Below are 17,435 nucleotides of genomic sequence, written 5' to 3'. Positions count from 1 at the left end.
AAATCATTAAGGACACTCTATTACCTATAGAATAATGTTAAACTTCTTAGCATGGCATTAAAAGTCTTTATGATCTGTCTTTATAGGCTTCTGCCAATCCCCAGCATATACTTGTATTATGATCAATAATACATTAAACTTTCAAAAAAAAAAAGAGAGAAGAAATCTGTGGTTATTAGAGGTAGGAAAAGGGAAGGGGGATTAGCAAGAAATTGGTTAAGGGTCATACAGATTGATTATGTTTTGGAAATATGAGTATACTAATTATCCTGCCTTAATCACCAACCACATGTTATACACAGGTATTCATATTCAAATGCATATACCACAAATATGTATAATCAATTATGTGTCAATGAAAAAAACTGTCAAAAAAATAAAAACCCAAAGTCCAAAAAATAAATAAATAAATTTATAAAAAATATGTATACTGTGATCATACCAAACACTTGCAATTCCCAGAACAAGCTCTTTTATTCCTAAATGTCTATCCTCTGGCTTTTTCTCCAACCTGGATTGCCATTGCCTTTCTTAACCAGAGAACAAATTCTTACTCAATTTTAGAACCTTGTTCCTAATTTGAAGTCTTCTGTTCATCTAGATAGGTTAGTAGTTCCTTCCATGTAGCTTCCAGAGTACTTTGTGCACTCAGATTTTATCGCATTGTGTTTTCATTATTTGTTCTCTTTGTTTACTCTGTTTTTAGACTGAAGAATCCTTGAAGGCAAAGATGAGATCTTGTTTGATCTAGCACAGGGCCTGGTACTTAGTAGTTGTTCAATAATGCATAGTGTTTTCAAGGACCAAATGTAATTTGTCTTCCAGTTGTGCAGTTAAGTGAGGAAAGGAAATGATCTGGGAGTATCTGTTTTCTTCTCAAAAGTTTGATTTTAGGAAAGTTTATGGATTGAAATGGGAACATAAGATTAACAAATAATTACTTACAAGATAGATACACATTAGGGTAAAAAAAGAGAAATAATTATTGGTTGTCTTTTTTGTCTTTGCAACGGAACCTCACTTTATTTGTATTGTTATTTTACATAGGTAGAAATGGATATTGTTGAAAAACTGGTAAAAATGATACCTTGTGAGCATGAGGATCTACTGAATATCACGCTCCGACTTTTACTAAATCTGTCCTTCGACACAGGACTGAGGAATAAGATGGTACAAGTTGGACTGCTTCCCAAACTCACTGCACTCCTAGGTATGCTTTTTAAAAATTAATGACAGTGTTGTTTGGAATTTCCAACATCATTGGAAAATTGAGCTCTGCGTTGAAAAGCCTACCGAACAAAAAGCATTGTGTATATGTTCTTTGATTGGGAGCTGAATAATAAAAATAAGCAGAATAAGTGAAAAATGACCTATGCCAGGATTTTCATGGTGCTGTAGAATGAAATGGAATAGGAGCTCTTGCCCCTTTGACTTCATTTACCAAAATGAAAATATATAAGTACTATCAGGGAAGCAAGAAAGAAAAAAAATTTTCTCTTCAGCATTTTTTTAAAAAGCAGATATCATTTAAGTTTTTATGTTCCTCCATACTTTTAAAATACTGCTTATGAATACATGAATTTGTGGAAATTTTTTGTCATTAAATAAAAAAGGGTATTTTATTTTTGCATAGCATTAGTTAGAAAATATTGTATTAGAGGATTCATTTTATAATAATTTATTTTGTTTTACCTACTAGCAAGATAGTTATCTATAGCAATGATGAGTTCAGTACTTAATGCTTCTGTGCTGTCAACATAATGCAAACCTTCTTAGCAGAGCAGTGAGAACCCTTTAGGAACTATCCGATGTCTATCTTCATAGGCACCTGCCACTCCCCAACATACACTTTGTACTGTGGCCATACTGAAGCACTTGCAGTTCCCTAAACAAGTTCTTTTATGCCTAAGTGCCTGTCCACCCACTTTTTTTCCTCTACCTGCAGTGCCATTGCCTTTCTTAACCAGAAAGCAAATTCTTCCTCATCTTTTAACACTTTGTTTCTTTGTTTCAGTACTGAAGTTTTATTATTTTTTACAGCTTTCTTCATATATTCAAATAATGCATAAGAATGTTTTTACACATTTTAGAAGATACTATATTATGAGGAATTTTCAAAAATTGCTTCCAAACAAAACAATGAAGCCATTTAGGGAGGGAAAAGGAGAGCTTTAAAAGTAAAATTGACCTTGAGTTTAATTTATGTGATCATTTATCATAAATTTGACATAATTGTGTGTTAAGTATTAGGTCAGATTCTCATTGTATGAAGATGAATAAGTTATGGCCATCGTCTTGAAGGAATTAAGAGTCTATTTAGTTTATTCAGTATTCAGTCATCTACTTTTATGAAATATTTGCCTTGTAATATAAGATGAAATAAATTACTTAAAAGGGAGTTCTGGGAAATTACTCACATCATACCCATGTCATAATTTAACAAGTATTAAATTGTGTGATACAAGATATAATATCCAATACATAAATTAATATTTCTCTCATCTCTTCTGTAGCTTAATTTCTAGAGTCAGACTGCCTTATTAGAATTATGACTCTTTAGTTTTAACCTTGTTACCTTGGGAAAGTTACCCAAACTCTTTGTGACTCAGTTTCCTCATCTCTAAAATGAGGAGAATAATTATGTACAACTTATAATTCTTTTGAAGATTAAATGAGGTATTGCATGCAAAGTGCTTGGAACAGTACCTGACAAATAGCATTTTCTTAATAAATGTTGGCTGTTATTATCCTTTTTCATATGAGCATTATTATCATTGTTTGATATAAAGTAGAGATTCTTTAAGTGTTGCTGACTTATCTTTCTGAGTACAAATACCCTTATAGGTATTAAATTTTTGTTGACAATCTAGGTAGCTTTATTTGTTTTTGCTTCCCTGTGTGTACAGTTCAATTGAATTTAATTCAGTAAAATCGTGATAATCTACTATGGCAAAGCACAGCATTTAGCCGTATAGAGAAATGTTTTTCAACATGAAGGTATATTGGGATTCAAAGGAGAGAACATTTCTGTATTGATACTTCATAGATAAGGTGCCATTTGAAATGGACACTGAAAATTTTGTCATTTTAACAGGGTGATATTTACAACAGAGTAAGAATATAGGCTATAGAATTGGTCAACATTACCTAAGGCATAGATGGAGCTGGGTCAGTATGAGGAACAATAAATTGCCATTTCAACTTGAGCATAGATCATGACTTAGAAAAAGTGAGATATGACAGGTCTGGAAAAACAGGTTTATGCTCTCACATGGTATTATGAAGCTTAAGGCATAGCTAAGAAGTTTATACTTAATAAAGCTAATGATGGGAATTGCTGCAGGTTTTTGAGCTGGGTGAGTTATAACCAGTCCCCTGCTCTAAAGAAGTTAATCTGACATTATTCTGTTAAATGGACTAGAACTTGAATCTAAAGATAAGACCGATAGCCTATTGTAGCATGCAAAACAAGGAGTAAGAAAACCTTAATTAGAGAAGAGGTAGTGTGGCAGGAATGAGGCAAGAGGAAAGGGCAAAAGGTAGAAATAATATAGTTACTTAGCCTATTGTAGCATGCAAAACAAGGAGTAAGAAAACCTTAATTAGAGAAGAGGTAGTGTGACAGGAATGAGGCAAGAGGAAAGGGCAAAAGGTAGAAATAATATAGTTACTGTTAGGGTGTGGTTAATGATAGAGAGAAAAAGATGTCATTAAATTAATGACTATTAGAATGCTAGTGCCAGGAACAGAAATAGAGAAGTATGAAAGAAGTGGTTTGAGGATGTCAGTGATGAGTTTAATTTGAGACATGTTGGAGACATCGTAGACAAAGATTTGACAAAGTGGGCAGATAGAAACATAAATCTAGAGCTCCGGAGAGGTAAGTATTAAAAAATAAAAAATTGCCCAATAGATGAATAAAAGTTGAAAGACAAAACCACTAAAGGAGACATAACAGAGAAATATGCTTATCTTTAAACAAATATACAAAAATATAATGTTAAGGCTGTTACTGAGAATTGATGGTGATCTTGGAATCTTCATCCAGTAGAGAAATGAGGAAACTGAGTAAGAAGAGCAACTGAAAACTTCTACCTCCTTTAGGGTCATCCTTTCAGTGTTGCTTCATCATTTTCTTTGAAATATTATGGATTCCTAGGGCATGTACTAGCGATACTAAAAACTCTAGAGATGGATGATCTTAAGAGTTTCCATCTTTGTTCCTGGCTGATTTGTAAAAGCTGCTGAAAGCGAAATGATTCTGTTGAGACACGATCAGCTCTGTCCTAGTGACCTCTTGGCTTATCATTCTATGATAAATAAAATAAATGGCCAAATAACATTCCACATAAAAATATCCACAAAAATTTTCTTGGAGAATAAACAAAAAAATGTATAATAAAAGGTGTTATGACTTGTATATTTATTAAAAGCAATGAGAAAGTAGGTTACAGCCCGGTTCTTTTGCCCTGTGAGAAACTAATATTCATTTATAAACTCGTGACAACTTGTGATCTATCTGAAGACTAAAGGTTACAGCCCGGTTCTTTTGCCCTGTGAGAAACTAATATTCATTTATAAACTCGTGACAATTTGTGATCTATCTGAAGACTAAGTAGACTCTAAGGTCATTCCAGTTTAGATAAGGATTCAGTATTTCTTCATCCTCTCTTTTTTTTTCTCTCTTTATCATTGCTCACATGTCATTGAATTTCAACTTAGAAAAAAAATTTTTTTCAAATGTTCACATCTTTTGCTTAGTAATTTTCTTTAGTTCCTCCTTTTCATTCTACTTACAAGCCCTGGAAGCAAAGGCAATCATTAATAGTAAGCAACAGAGAATATTTACTGATATTCCAGGATCAAGGAAAGGGGGAAATGTACATTTTGAAGAGAAATTAAAATAAACTAGAGAACTGGGCCTTCAACTCCTATAAAACATTTCAAAAAGTCTACAAATTTTACTTATTTTATTTTTTTAATGATTTTAATGGCATTATTATTTTCTGCTCTTTTTCATTTAAATTATGAGTTAAATAACCTTCTGCAGGCTCTTTATTAGGTGAGCCTATGAAAAAAACATGTTCCAAATTCCAAGTAACTGATTCAATATGAATTCTTGGAACACAGCCATTTGTAAACCTCATAATCATTTCTATTTTATAATGTCTAAAAAGTGGCCCTTTTACCCATCCCTTCCTAGAAAAAAACCTGTCTATTAAATGTATTAGTCAGGAGGACAAAGTTATTATTATTAATAAACAACCCTAAGATCTCAGTGTCTTAAAATACAACAGAGCTTTATTTCCTGCTTATATTATATGTCCATTTTGGATGACTAAAGAGTGCTGGTTCATGTTAGCATCAGTCAAGAACCCGGACTAACAGAGCCTCTAGGTCACATGGCACTGAGGAAAGGACAAAGAATATGGGGAATTGCAAACTTCTTTTAAAGGCTTTCATTCTGAAGGGAAAAATATTTTTGCTTACATTCTGTTGACAAAAACAAGTCTCATGGGCATGCCTAACTTCAACAGGACAGGCATAAAATGGAAGCTTGGTGAGCAAGCAGCCAAATGATCCTGAAAGTTATTTTTCAATTTTTCTGAATTTTAGCTGGGGTTCCAGATTACCAGAATCTCTTAAATAGTACATCCTGAGACAGCATAGCAAATCCTATCATATATATTCCATCTAGCAACTGTGGTAGCACAGAGCACATTGATTAAAGCTAGGATTGTGGTACCAAACATGACTTTGAATATTGGCTTTATCAAATGCCATGCAATTACTTAAACTATATATCAGTTATCTCATCTCTATATGTGGATAATAATGCTACATATTAATAGATAAGAATTAAATGAGATAGTGCAGCAAATATTAGGAAATTATAAATATGTGAAATTATTGTCAAAATACATAGAATAGAAAACAAACAAAAAAAGATGTCCAGAAATGAGTCCTTTTTGATGTTTTCCAGGCTTATGCCATTAAGGGTATTTAATCATTTTACATGAAGTTGTCTTAGTCTATTTAGGTTGCTATGACGGAGTACCATAGACTGGGTGACTTATAAACAGCAGAAATTTATTTCTCACAGTTCTGAAGGCTGGGAAGTCCAAGATTAAGGCACCAGCAGATTCAGTGTCTGGTGACTCTGGTGACTCTTTTCTGAAAGGTTTACACACAGCCATTTGCTCACTGTGTCCTCACACTCAAACGGTGGAAGGGACAAGGGAGCTGTCTAAGGTCTCTTTTATAAGGTCACTAATCCCATACATGAGGGCTCTACCCTCATGATATAATTACCTCCTAAAGGCCCAACTCCCAAATACCATCATACTGGAGATTAGGTTTCAGCATATGAATTTTAGAGGAACATAAACATTCAGTCTATAGGAGAAGGTCTTTTAAAAATCAATTACACTTTGTTTTCTAAAACATCTTCTTAAATTTACTTTAATACCTAAACATAATTTAAAATTTTACTGAGAAGTAGTACAGTATAGTGGTTAAAGCTTGGGTTTGGGAACCAGAGTACCTGGGTTGAAGTGTTGTTATGTGTGTAGCTATTATTGTTTTTAATATCATTTTTTCAAGTTTGCAATTCTAAAGATAATTTATTATACAGGACTGTAAATATTATTACTGTGCTCAAAGATTTCCCCTTGCTAAATGGCTCCAGAACACCATGTATTTTTAATTTTTTATATACAGTTTTTCTGTTTCCCCCCCCCCCGTCCTTGGCTGTCACTTTTCATTTTTTCTCTACCAGCAGAATTTCTATAGCAGTAATTTTCCTCTCCTGTAATGATACATTTCTAATATCCCATCATCTTGGAAACTGACAACTGAACTTATTTGAATTGTATATTTTTTAGAAAATGAATTACAAATGAATACCCCAAGGGCTCTCTTCCTAGTAATGTTCTTGAGCTTTATTGCATGGAACTTGTAACATTTTTGACTGTGAGAAGCCTATTTTGCTTGATTGTGATTCTCTGCTATGTTCAAAGAAATTGCATTTAGTGTATAATTGATTTCCTGATATTACTGGAATGGTCATTCTTATATTTCTTAATGTATATGTTACATGTTTAGAAAATTAAATCATTAACTCTCCCACCACAATAAGCTAACTTCTCAATTGAGTGATTCAGTGATATATTTTACATCTTTGATTTTTAGCCACTATACTTACACAAAAGATGTAGGAAGGAAGCATTATAGAGGACATGAATTTTAAAAGGATAGGAAACATTCATCTAGAGCAATGACTTTTAAGCATTTTTTATTCCAATCCATAGTAAGATATATATTACATTGCAACCCAACACTGATATGTGAATGTTATGTATGTGTTTGTAAGTATGTATATCCATATTGTGTATATCAACATATATTATTTATGATATTTATATATTTTGTTTAATATATGTAACTGAACAAAAATGCTCACAAAGTATTTACCTTTTTTGTGCATATTTTATATTTTATTCTATTCCCTATTTTATTCTATTCCCTTTTGTATACTAGTTATTACCTACTTATTTAAGTCCTTTGACAAAAATGCTCACAAAGTATTTACCTTTTTTGTGCATATTTTATATTTTATTCTATTCCCTTTTGTATACTAGTTATTACCTACTTATTTAAGTCCTTTGATTGATTTGACGTTCAGCTGAAAAAACGTTGAACTAGAGAAGTGATTAACTTCTTTCCCTTCAAACCTTCAGAAATATCTTTGTGTTTGCTCGATTTTTGGTTATTTTATTTTATTTTTAATTGATTTTTAATGAACAGTATATAATCTAAATTATTTTAGGCTATTTTTTGGTAATTCCATGGAATGGAAATTTAAAGAAAAATTTAAAAACCCTTCTGTAAACAAATATTTAAAGAATTAGGGATGTATTTTCTTCACTGTGGTCATGGAGAAGGAATTAAAGAAAATGGAGTAGAATACAAATGGCCAGTTTGAATTTATTTCTGGAGAAAAAAGCAATGTTTAATATATGTTCAAGTTCACAGATGACTATCTGAATTAAAGAATTACCCGTTACATATATAGAAATTATTTATTTTTTAAGAGATGCAAAAATGCAAAAGCACTTTAATAGGGTTACACATGTGGTAGAACTTTTTAGAAGTGATTCATATGCTGTTTCAACTAGAAATGCCACCAGATTTCAAATAGGTTTTCTTTGTTATTATTTGGGGATCCCATAATTGAAAATCTTTTTTAGAGTTAATGATAGATTTAACTGGAGTTCAATGAATTGTGAATCTTTCAGACTCTAATAAATCTATGTAATATGAACACTTAATTCTTTTCTCTGTTTTCTGAAACATTTAACTAGTGCATTGCGACCCCTGCTGTTGTGAAATTGAGGTTAATTGCTGAATAACTCCTCAAAGTTTACTTGGAGAATAAGCTGAAAAAATACATAATTAAAGAAGGTTTTCTGATTTGAATAATTATTAAAGGCAGAGGAACAGTTGTGTTACAGCTCAGCTTTTTTGCCATTTGAGGCTCTGAGGAAACTATAATTTAATAGAACCAAAAATTATTTTTAGTATTGTTTTTATCATAAAAGCATTACATTTAGGAATTTTGAATTTAGCCTTTTCTTTTGATATCAGGGACACATAAAGGTATTAATAAGGAATATTAGAAATAATTGTTTAAATTTTTCTATCACCACTTACCCTGAAATTGATTTCTTTTGATAGTTTTGATCTTTTCCTAAGCATAAAGAGAAGGCATTATTTCTCAAAATATTGCAAAAATTTTAATTGGTTCCATGAAAAACCTTATATCTAAATATTCCTTTGTCTTCTTTTTCTTAAATATTACCAAATTTGTTTCTTATTTGATTTTTTGATATGTTATTTACCTGAAATTTCATGAGGATCCTAAACTTATTTCTGCTTAGTTCAATATTCAGTTATAAATCTTATCAGTTTTATCATCTTTCTACTTTGCCACATAGTTTCTTATGTCTAGTAATTTTATGTTACCATCTGAGAGATCTATCATAACCAATGGTTTCAGCAAATGTGATTACATGCAAATTGAATTGGACCTAGAAATCTTGGCTTTACTTATCTAAGTGTTACACATGGTCTGTTCAGGTTTTTATGGTGTTGAGTACTTATTTAAAATGTTTAAAGATTTTTTGGCTCATCTAAGAATCAGAGTGTCAAAAAAAATATTCTCTTGCCAAAAATCCTTAAGCCATTTGACCTTGATGTGTCTGAAGAGTTCTTCCTTATGTCAGAATATCCTGGGATGGGTGATGGTGAGGAAATTCCTTGTCATAGTATATTCTTCAGTACCCTGGAGAATATACTGGTAGTGTTTCAAAAGTAATTGAAAAACTAAATTTTCTGAGCTTTTTCTCTGCTGCACCAAGCAAATATTTTGTTGCATCTCTCAGTTGCTTTGGCTTGGATTTTTTGTAAGCTGAGAATTGATTGATATGCTCAAGGACGGTGTTAGCACAGAAGCAAGCATAAATACTCAATTGAAATATGTACTTTGTAAGGGCCTAGTTCATCATAATATAGATTCTTATTTTTGGGGGGGGGGGCAGCTGTCCAGTACAGAGATCAAATCAATCCTTGTATAAAGCATAAACATCATATAGTGACAGAGGCAGTGTTTTACAGAGTGCATACTGAGTAAAAAAAAAAAAAAAAAAAATGACAGATTTCACAGGCGAACTCTTTTGGACAATATTGATTTTATTTACACTTTTTTTCCTGTTATGAATGATATTAGTATACATTTTAAATGAGCAATGTTCTTAGTTTTCATGTTGTCTTTTAAAATGTTAACTTGATTTTCAAAAGAATTTAAACTGAAGGGAATAAACCTTATAAAACATATAGGTCTCATTTTACACATGTGAATTTTTGCATTTGTTAAAATAAAAATAGAATAGGTATAGCCAACCTAATGATTAGGCACATTAGGTAATTAGCTGTGAATTATAGGCAACCACAGCTTTCCATTTCTCTGCTCTCCTGTAAGTCTTTCCTATCCATTAGGTGATTGTAGGAATTCAGTAATTAGTGCATCAGTTTTCAAACTTCTTAGTCTCAGGGCCCCTTTACATTCTTAAAAATTTATTGAAGACTTCAAAGGGATTTTGTTTATGGGGAATTATATTTATGGATATTTATTGTATTCAAAATTAAAACTGAGAGAAATTTTAAACATTTATTCATTTTTAAGTAACAAAATAAGCCTGCCACTTGTTAACCTAAATATTTTTATGAAAAATAACTATTTTCCAAAACAAAAATAAATTAGAAGAGTGGCATTGTTTTTCATTTTTCAATTATTTAAAAGTCAATCAAGTTTAATAGACAACATCTGGCTCTCCTATCTCCTTCAGCAGTCTGTTGTGATGTCATATGTCATGTAGCCTCTGGAAAACTCATCGACATACTTGTGAGAAATTGAGGGTTTTTTGAAAAGGAAAATATCTTATTAGTATTGTTATAAAAATTGTGTGACTTTGAGGACCTCCTTCAGGGGTGTTGTGATGTCATATGTCATGTAGCCTCTGGAAAACTCATCGACATACTTGTGAGAAATTGAAGGTTTTTTGAAAAGGAAAATATCTTATTAGTATTGTTATAAAAATTGTGTGACTTTGAGGACCTCCTTCAGGGGCCCTTGGACCACATTTTGAAAACCAGTGACTTAGAGCATTCCTTTAAAGCTTTTAATTTCAATTAAATGCAAACACTTCTGGTATAATAATATGCCAGGAGTCTCAAGTTAGTTCAAATCCAGCTAGAAGACGTATTTGATTTGGCCAAAATATATTTTCTTGATTTTATATTTGGATGTCTGGGCAGGACCCAAACCCTCCATTCCCTCGGGATAATCCAACCCTCACTTCCTTTTATTATTAGACAGTTTTATTGCCTGCCTTGCCCTTTGGGCATTTAAGTGTTTAACCACTTAACATCTTAGTGAGAATAATTTTTAGCAGTTTATTTGGTTCTTTGTGACGAAGTTGGGGAAAGTATTGCATGGTATGGGAGGGTGGAGATGGAAGACCCTGAGCCTATATAGAGGTACAGCAGCACACAGTAAATTCTGCATAATTAAACAATTTTAAAACTGCCTAGCAATCATACTACATTTTCTTAGTCTGGTCATTCCTAGGTGAGAATTTTATTCCTCTACTTTCTTATGAAAAATTTGATGTCTCTGTCTTCATCCTCATTACTTTATTTTACTGAGAAAGTTGAAACAGTCAGAAGAAAACTTCCGTGAGCTCCTATTGCCCCATTTACTCTCCTACTGGTATCTGTGTTTGTACTTCTCTCTCATTATGAATGAACTTACCCCTACTCTTACTGTGGTCCAATACTCCCTCCTGTCCTTCTCCCTCTCACCTGTTCAAGGTTCTTGCTCCAGCAAGTCTCTTTTCAGCCCTGCTCATTCATTTTTCCCTCTGTAATGGATTATTTCCATTGCCATACAAATACGCTATTATTTCTTCCATCTTAAGAAGAAGTCTTCTTGACTCTCACATCTTTTTCCTTCCAGCTATCATACCATTTCCCGTTTCAGCTCTTCTCAAAAGAGTTGTCTTCATTTCCTGTCTCTACTTGCCCTCCCCCCTTTCATATACATTTATATCCTCTCTCTCCCCCCTCTCCTCCCCCTTCCTCTCCCTCTTTCCCCATCTCCATCTGTCTCTGTCTCTCTGTCTGCCTGTCCCCTCTTCCTTCTCTCCTTTCTGTCCCCCTGCTTCCCTGCATTGTTTTACACACACACACTTTTGAATCTTTTCCAATCAGGTTGTCACCCCCCCACCGTTCCCCATCCCCCCTCCCCCCAACACATTACTCTGGTCGAGTTCCAGTGACCTCCACAATGCTAAATCCATTGGTCAATTCCTAATACTCACATTACTCCACCTATGTGCAGCATTTTCTACAATTCCCTCCTCTTCTAACTTTTTCCATTTGTTTTCCAGGACACAGAATTCTTATGCTTTTCCTCCTACCTAATTATCTAGTCCTTCTCAATCTCCTTTTCTGCTCCCCCCCGCATCTCTTCAATCTCTAAACTTTATAATGTGCCCCCCCTCACCCCAGAGATAACTTCTCTGTCTGTATTTACTCCTGTAGTGATCTCAACCATTCCATTTTAAATACTCTGCCTATACTGATGACTCCCAAATAGAAATAGAAATATACATAATCCCAGCCTCCTCTCTGATTTCCTTAGCCCAAACATTACCACTTGGATACCTTACTAGCATCTGAGATTTAACGTGTTCAAAATTAAGCTCCTGATCTCCACTCTACCCATCACCTAAATTCAATATTTTCACAGTCTTTCACATCTCAATAAATGATAACTTTATCTTTCTGGTTAACCAGACCAAAACTGGTGGAGTTATTCTTGACTCCTGTCTTTTTCCTCCTATCCTACATCCAATCTGTCAGATAGTCTAGTCAATTCTATCTTCAAAAATAATTGCTACCACCCTGGTCCCAGACACCATCATCTCTTTCCTGATTTAATATAAGCATTCTAACTGGTCTTTCTGCTTCCACCCTTGGCCCACAGTCTCTTGTTAACACAGCACACAGAATGATTCTGTGAAAATTTAAGTTAAATTCTTTTCTGCTCAAAACTCTTCAGTGACATCCCATCCCACTTAGAGAAAGAGTCAGAGTTATTACAATGGCCTACCAGGGTTTATATGTTGTATTCCATCTCTTCACCTCTGTGACTGCATTTTCTAGTACTCTTTCTCTTGTTCTTTCTGCTGAGGGCACATTGGTCTCCTTGCTATTCCTTGAACTCAAGGTCAAAAATACAGAGTCAGAGTTATTACAATGGCCTACCAGGGTTTATATGTTGTATTCCATCTCTTCACCTCCGTGACTGCATTTTCTAGTACTCTTTCTCTTGTTCTTTCTGCTGAGGGCACATTGGTCTCCTTGCTATTCCTTGAACTCAAGGTCAAAAATATCTTGAACTCAACTCTCCTACCTCAGGACTTTTGCACTTTCAGTTCATTCTGCCTAGAATGTTCTTCCCTAGTTTTTTGTTTGGCTTATTTCTTCATCTCTTTCAGGCCTTGCTCCCTGTTTACCCTATTTAAAATGGTAAGCCCTGACTCCTAATGTTCTCTTTACCTTTTTCCTGTTTTATTTTTCTCTATATTACTTAATCACCATATAATATATATTTCATATAGTTATCTTTTTTATTATCTCTGTACCACCACCTGTTGCCACCACTCCCCAGGACCCAAAGATTACAAGCTCCATGAAAGTAAGGAGTTGTATCAGTTTTATTCCCTCCTGTTTTCCCAATGTGTAGTACAATGCCTGGCACATTGTAGCTCTCAAAAAATATTTGATGGATGGTCAAGTGGATGAATGGATGAAAGGAACACATGCAAGGAATGAACATCAAAAAAACTGACTTGAGACTTGCCCTCACCCTTTTGTTACCCGAGTGACTTTAGGCAAGTCAGTTGATCTTCACTGAGCTTTCTGTCTTATTTAGGAAATTAAGGAATAAAATAGAGCCTATCTCATGGGATTGTTCTGAGAATCAGAAGAGAGAATAAACATGTATTTATAACTAGAAAGCTCTATACAAATATTAGTCATAATAAGGAGGAAGAAAAGGAAGGGAAAGACTTGAAGGACTTCTAGTTGCCAAATGAGGTATCAGGAGCATGGAAAACATTTTCTTTACAGTTTTGAGTATTTCCAGGCCTGTTATACAGAGTTTGTTATAAAATTAAGATAGCATATTAATTTCACTTGTATAACTTTCTTTAGTGAATTGTGTAATTCAGGCCAGGATCTTCTAATATCGTGATACTCAAAGTGTGGTTCACAGATCAATGCTTGGTCTATTTGTTATTGTTTGTTACTGGTCTGTAATGAAATCTGCCCAGAAATTGAAAGTAAGCATTTAGACACACATAGCAGTTTAACCAAATAAGATTATGTCTGCTGAATGTAATAAAAATTTTGGACTTTAATTTTGTATAACTTTTGTTTAATTTCATTTTTATTATACTTTACTAAAGCATTGATCCTTGACACATTGGGAGAAAAAATTAAAATCTGGCCCTCTCCACAGATAGTTTGAGAAGCACTGTTCAAATAGATTAAGTGAAAGGTTTAATCCTAAATTAGCAAACTGTTCTTTAAAAGTATTGGAAAGTTTGTATAATGGCGAACCCAGTATCACAAATTGCCTTGCCTTGGGATACTTTTTTAGCTCATTTATAAGCAAAGATGAGAATGTTTCCTTAAAAACTGAGGAATTAGTAGTGTTACATACAGATGTTGCTAAGCTTTTCTTTATTTAAAATAATAGTAATACTATAAATCAAGATTCATAATAAATATTTATCAAATTCTTAACTTGTGTTAAGCATTTTCCCATATAATTCATAACCTTACACGAAAGTTAAATAAAAAAGTTAACTAGTTCAGACATTTTTCTTAAAGTTTTCTTTTAATCACTAGAGCCACACTGGTCAATGATACATGTATCCACTAGTATGAAGGTTTGAACCATAATTTGTCTTGATTCAAATTACTATCTGTATAAATTTTAAATCTCTAAGTGTAAGGGGTGTAAGTCAGTGTTAATTTGCATGGCGGGTTTGTTCAGAAACTAACTTTATTGGTTATGACAGGGAAATTGGGATTCCTATATTCAATAGCATATGTCAGGCCTGTCTCACAATTTCACATGAATCATTTCAAAAGGATCCAAATGTTTATTCCAAGTAATGTTAGACCATTTGTCTTCATTGGAAGACAAATTAGAGTTTCTAAGGTGTTCCAAATTGATATAAATGTTTCTATATTCTGTGATTAGACCCATACCTGGTTTTGAGAGTAAGAATCGCACCTTATTCATTTTTGTCTAGATTATGTTTAGGTAGTCTGGGTTTCAGGGCATTTTATAGGGCCATAGAAAGATTTCATCAGCATATAGAGAGTCAGACCAGGTCAAGAGTTAAGTGATAAATGTGTGATTTCTTCCAGTTTAGACAAATCTGATTTTCCTTATTGTTGGAGATAGCCAGAGCAGATACTGTTGGACTCTAAACTTTGATCACATAGAAATTAAGGGTTATATCCTTTGACCATCTGTCATATGTCCTTAAAAGAAAATTGACAAAGTTAAGTTGTGAATGCCTTTTAAATTCTCCCATAATGTTAAATACACTTTCTTCACTATATAGTAATATGGCTTAATTTTAAATTTATTAACAGCATCATAAAATGAAGAAGTAAAATTTGTCTTTATTTTGTGAAGAGAACAATATTTTTTGTGATCTTTTCTGACTTGTTTATTAAAAAGTGGAAAAAAATCAGAATAATGTATTTTCCAAGCAGGAGGTGTTTTCCATTTTTTTGAAACTAGGTTGCCTTTATGATAGTTTCTTTAAGAAACTTGAAGTAGATTTTTTTTAAATAACGTTTTTTGGCTTGTTTATTACCAAACTGTTATGGAATTTCGCACATCTGTTTCAGAACCCAGCTCCTCGTAGACTACTATACTTTTTCTCGATTTTAATAGGCCTCATTTATCCTATAAATAAGCCTACATTTTCTTACCTGATCAAGTGAGCAAACAATAGGGGTCAGATGTGGCAAGCACTTTAACAAAAAGCACATGTCTCGCCGTCAGGGTGAGGTAGAGTCATATCAAGATTGCTTGAAGTTATTAATGGCAGTAAAATTTATGCTTCCTCCTGTTTTCCCAATTAAATCAAGAAGCCTTTTTTCTTTAGATTCTTCTATCACCAGCTGGTTCTAATACTGTGTGTGTGTGAATATTGCCTGGGGTGTCTACATTTCTAGATGGTAAAATTTGGCCAAAGCACATTAAGTCAATGATGTTGACCTGTAGGCTAGAAAGCAGTCATTGTGAAAGTCTTTATTTTGGTCCTTATCATTTGTACCACAAGTATGCATATTTTGTAGGGTTTATTACATGTAAATTGTAGTATTCTCTGGATGTAATAAAAGGACTCTACAGACAAGGTAATAAAGTAATCGAAGATGCTGAAAAATAAGCTACATACCAAAACGTATAGTTGTACTAGTAAAAAAGAATAAAAATTCATCAAAAGTGTTGGATAGTGGAACTTAGTGAATTGCTATCAATGTCCAGAGCTATTTAGCTTAACAGTATATTTAAAATTGCAGTTTCTCATAGTTTTAAAGGTAAATTGGACACAAAAATTATTTATGAACCATCATATCACAAAATATTGTCATACTTAATGTTTTCAGACTGATCATTCAACCTATAAATTGTCATTTTTCCTCCTTAACTCTTGCTTAACAACTGTTGGTTTTTATCTGTTCATCTCAGATCTTTATTAGATTTGACTGTGGACAAATCTATTATAAAATGGAAGACCATACAGTATAATTGCAGTTTCAAAAATTGGTCTCTCCAAATTCAAGTTTAAACTAAGGCTATCTAATCATTCTGGGTGTGTATCTATAGTATATGCTCTAATAAGTTAAGCATAAGATATATGGAAACATGTATCAAAGATGTTCTAATGTACCTTCAGTATGTTTTTAGTATGTTTTGATGTAGTCAGTATATATGTTCTGTTCAGTAATTGGTGATTTTTTTAATTGATGCTTTTGCCTTTGTTTTCATTATATTGATAGGATTTTAAGGTCTCTAATTCCATAGTAAACAAAGTCACCTGTGATTTTTGAAGCATGTTGTATTCATATAGACTTTCTAAGGGTACCATATCGCCTTAATGCTGCTCTATTCTAATATAGGTATGCTTATATTCCCACTTCTCTCATCTTTGCATGGAGCCTTTGTGACTTCAAAGGGAGTGTTCTACTTTGAACGAAGACATGGGGTATAGAAGGGAACAGGAATCTGACTAATGATGTGGCCCATAACTTGTGTTCTCACACTGTTTTCACAAAGTATTGGACTGGGTCTACTGCAGAAGCAGAAATTTGGCTTTAAGTTTTGGTATTTAGAACTCATATTTCTGCTTGACTGAATTGTGAATGGAAAATCTCAAGTGTCTTACAAAATTAGTAGCTGAATGGTGTTTTTACTAATCACTTCAGAGATGAAAAAACTGAAGACATTTTAAAACTCAAAACTTATCAGCATGTGTTTTGCCCTTTAATTGTCAGAAAATCGATCGGGATAGCAGCCTAGAAAGCTGATTTTTTTTTCCTTTTTCAGCTGCTCCAGCTGAACTACAGCAGTAAATTTCTCTAAAAAGAAAAAAAAGAGTCAATGTTTCTTATAAACTCTTGAATGTACTTTATAAGTGCAATAATTCCCACAAAATCAGTTACTGGAGTTAATGACCAGTTTGTTAAGGCATTAACTGCCCTCAGCTGGGAATGACCAA

At 33.2% G+C, this 17,435-nt stretch overlaps 1 protein-coding gene across 1 annotated transcript in view; it reads left to right on the top strand.

The window, feature by feature from the left end:
- Positions 1-1,047: 1,047 nt before the first annotated feature.
- KIFAP3 (kinesin-associated protein 3) overlaps positions 1,048-17,435 on the top strand; it is a gene marked incomplete at its 5' end in the record, with an annotated part of 83,939 nt that continues 67,551 nt past the window's right edge. The window contains one exon of the mRNA XM_008582075.1: positions 1,048-1,210. Coding sequence (XP_008580297.1) covers positions 1,048-1,210 — 163 coding nt within the window. The remainder of the gene's footprint in view (positions 1,211-17,435) is intronic.

Source organism: Galeopterus variegatus, unplaced genomic scaffold (assembly GCF_000696425.1).
Source record: "Galeopterus variegatus unplaced genomic scaffold, G_variegatus-3.0.2 Scaffold2512, whole genome shotgun sequence".
NCBI classification, from domain to species: Eukaryota; Metazoa; Chordata; class Mammalia; order Dermoptera; family Cynocephalidae; genus Galeopterus; species Galeopterus variegatus.
The sequence above is the reverse complement of the archived record's forward strand: the minus strand, read 5'-3'. Positions and strand labels throughout refer to the sequence as shown.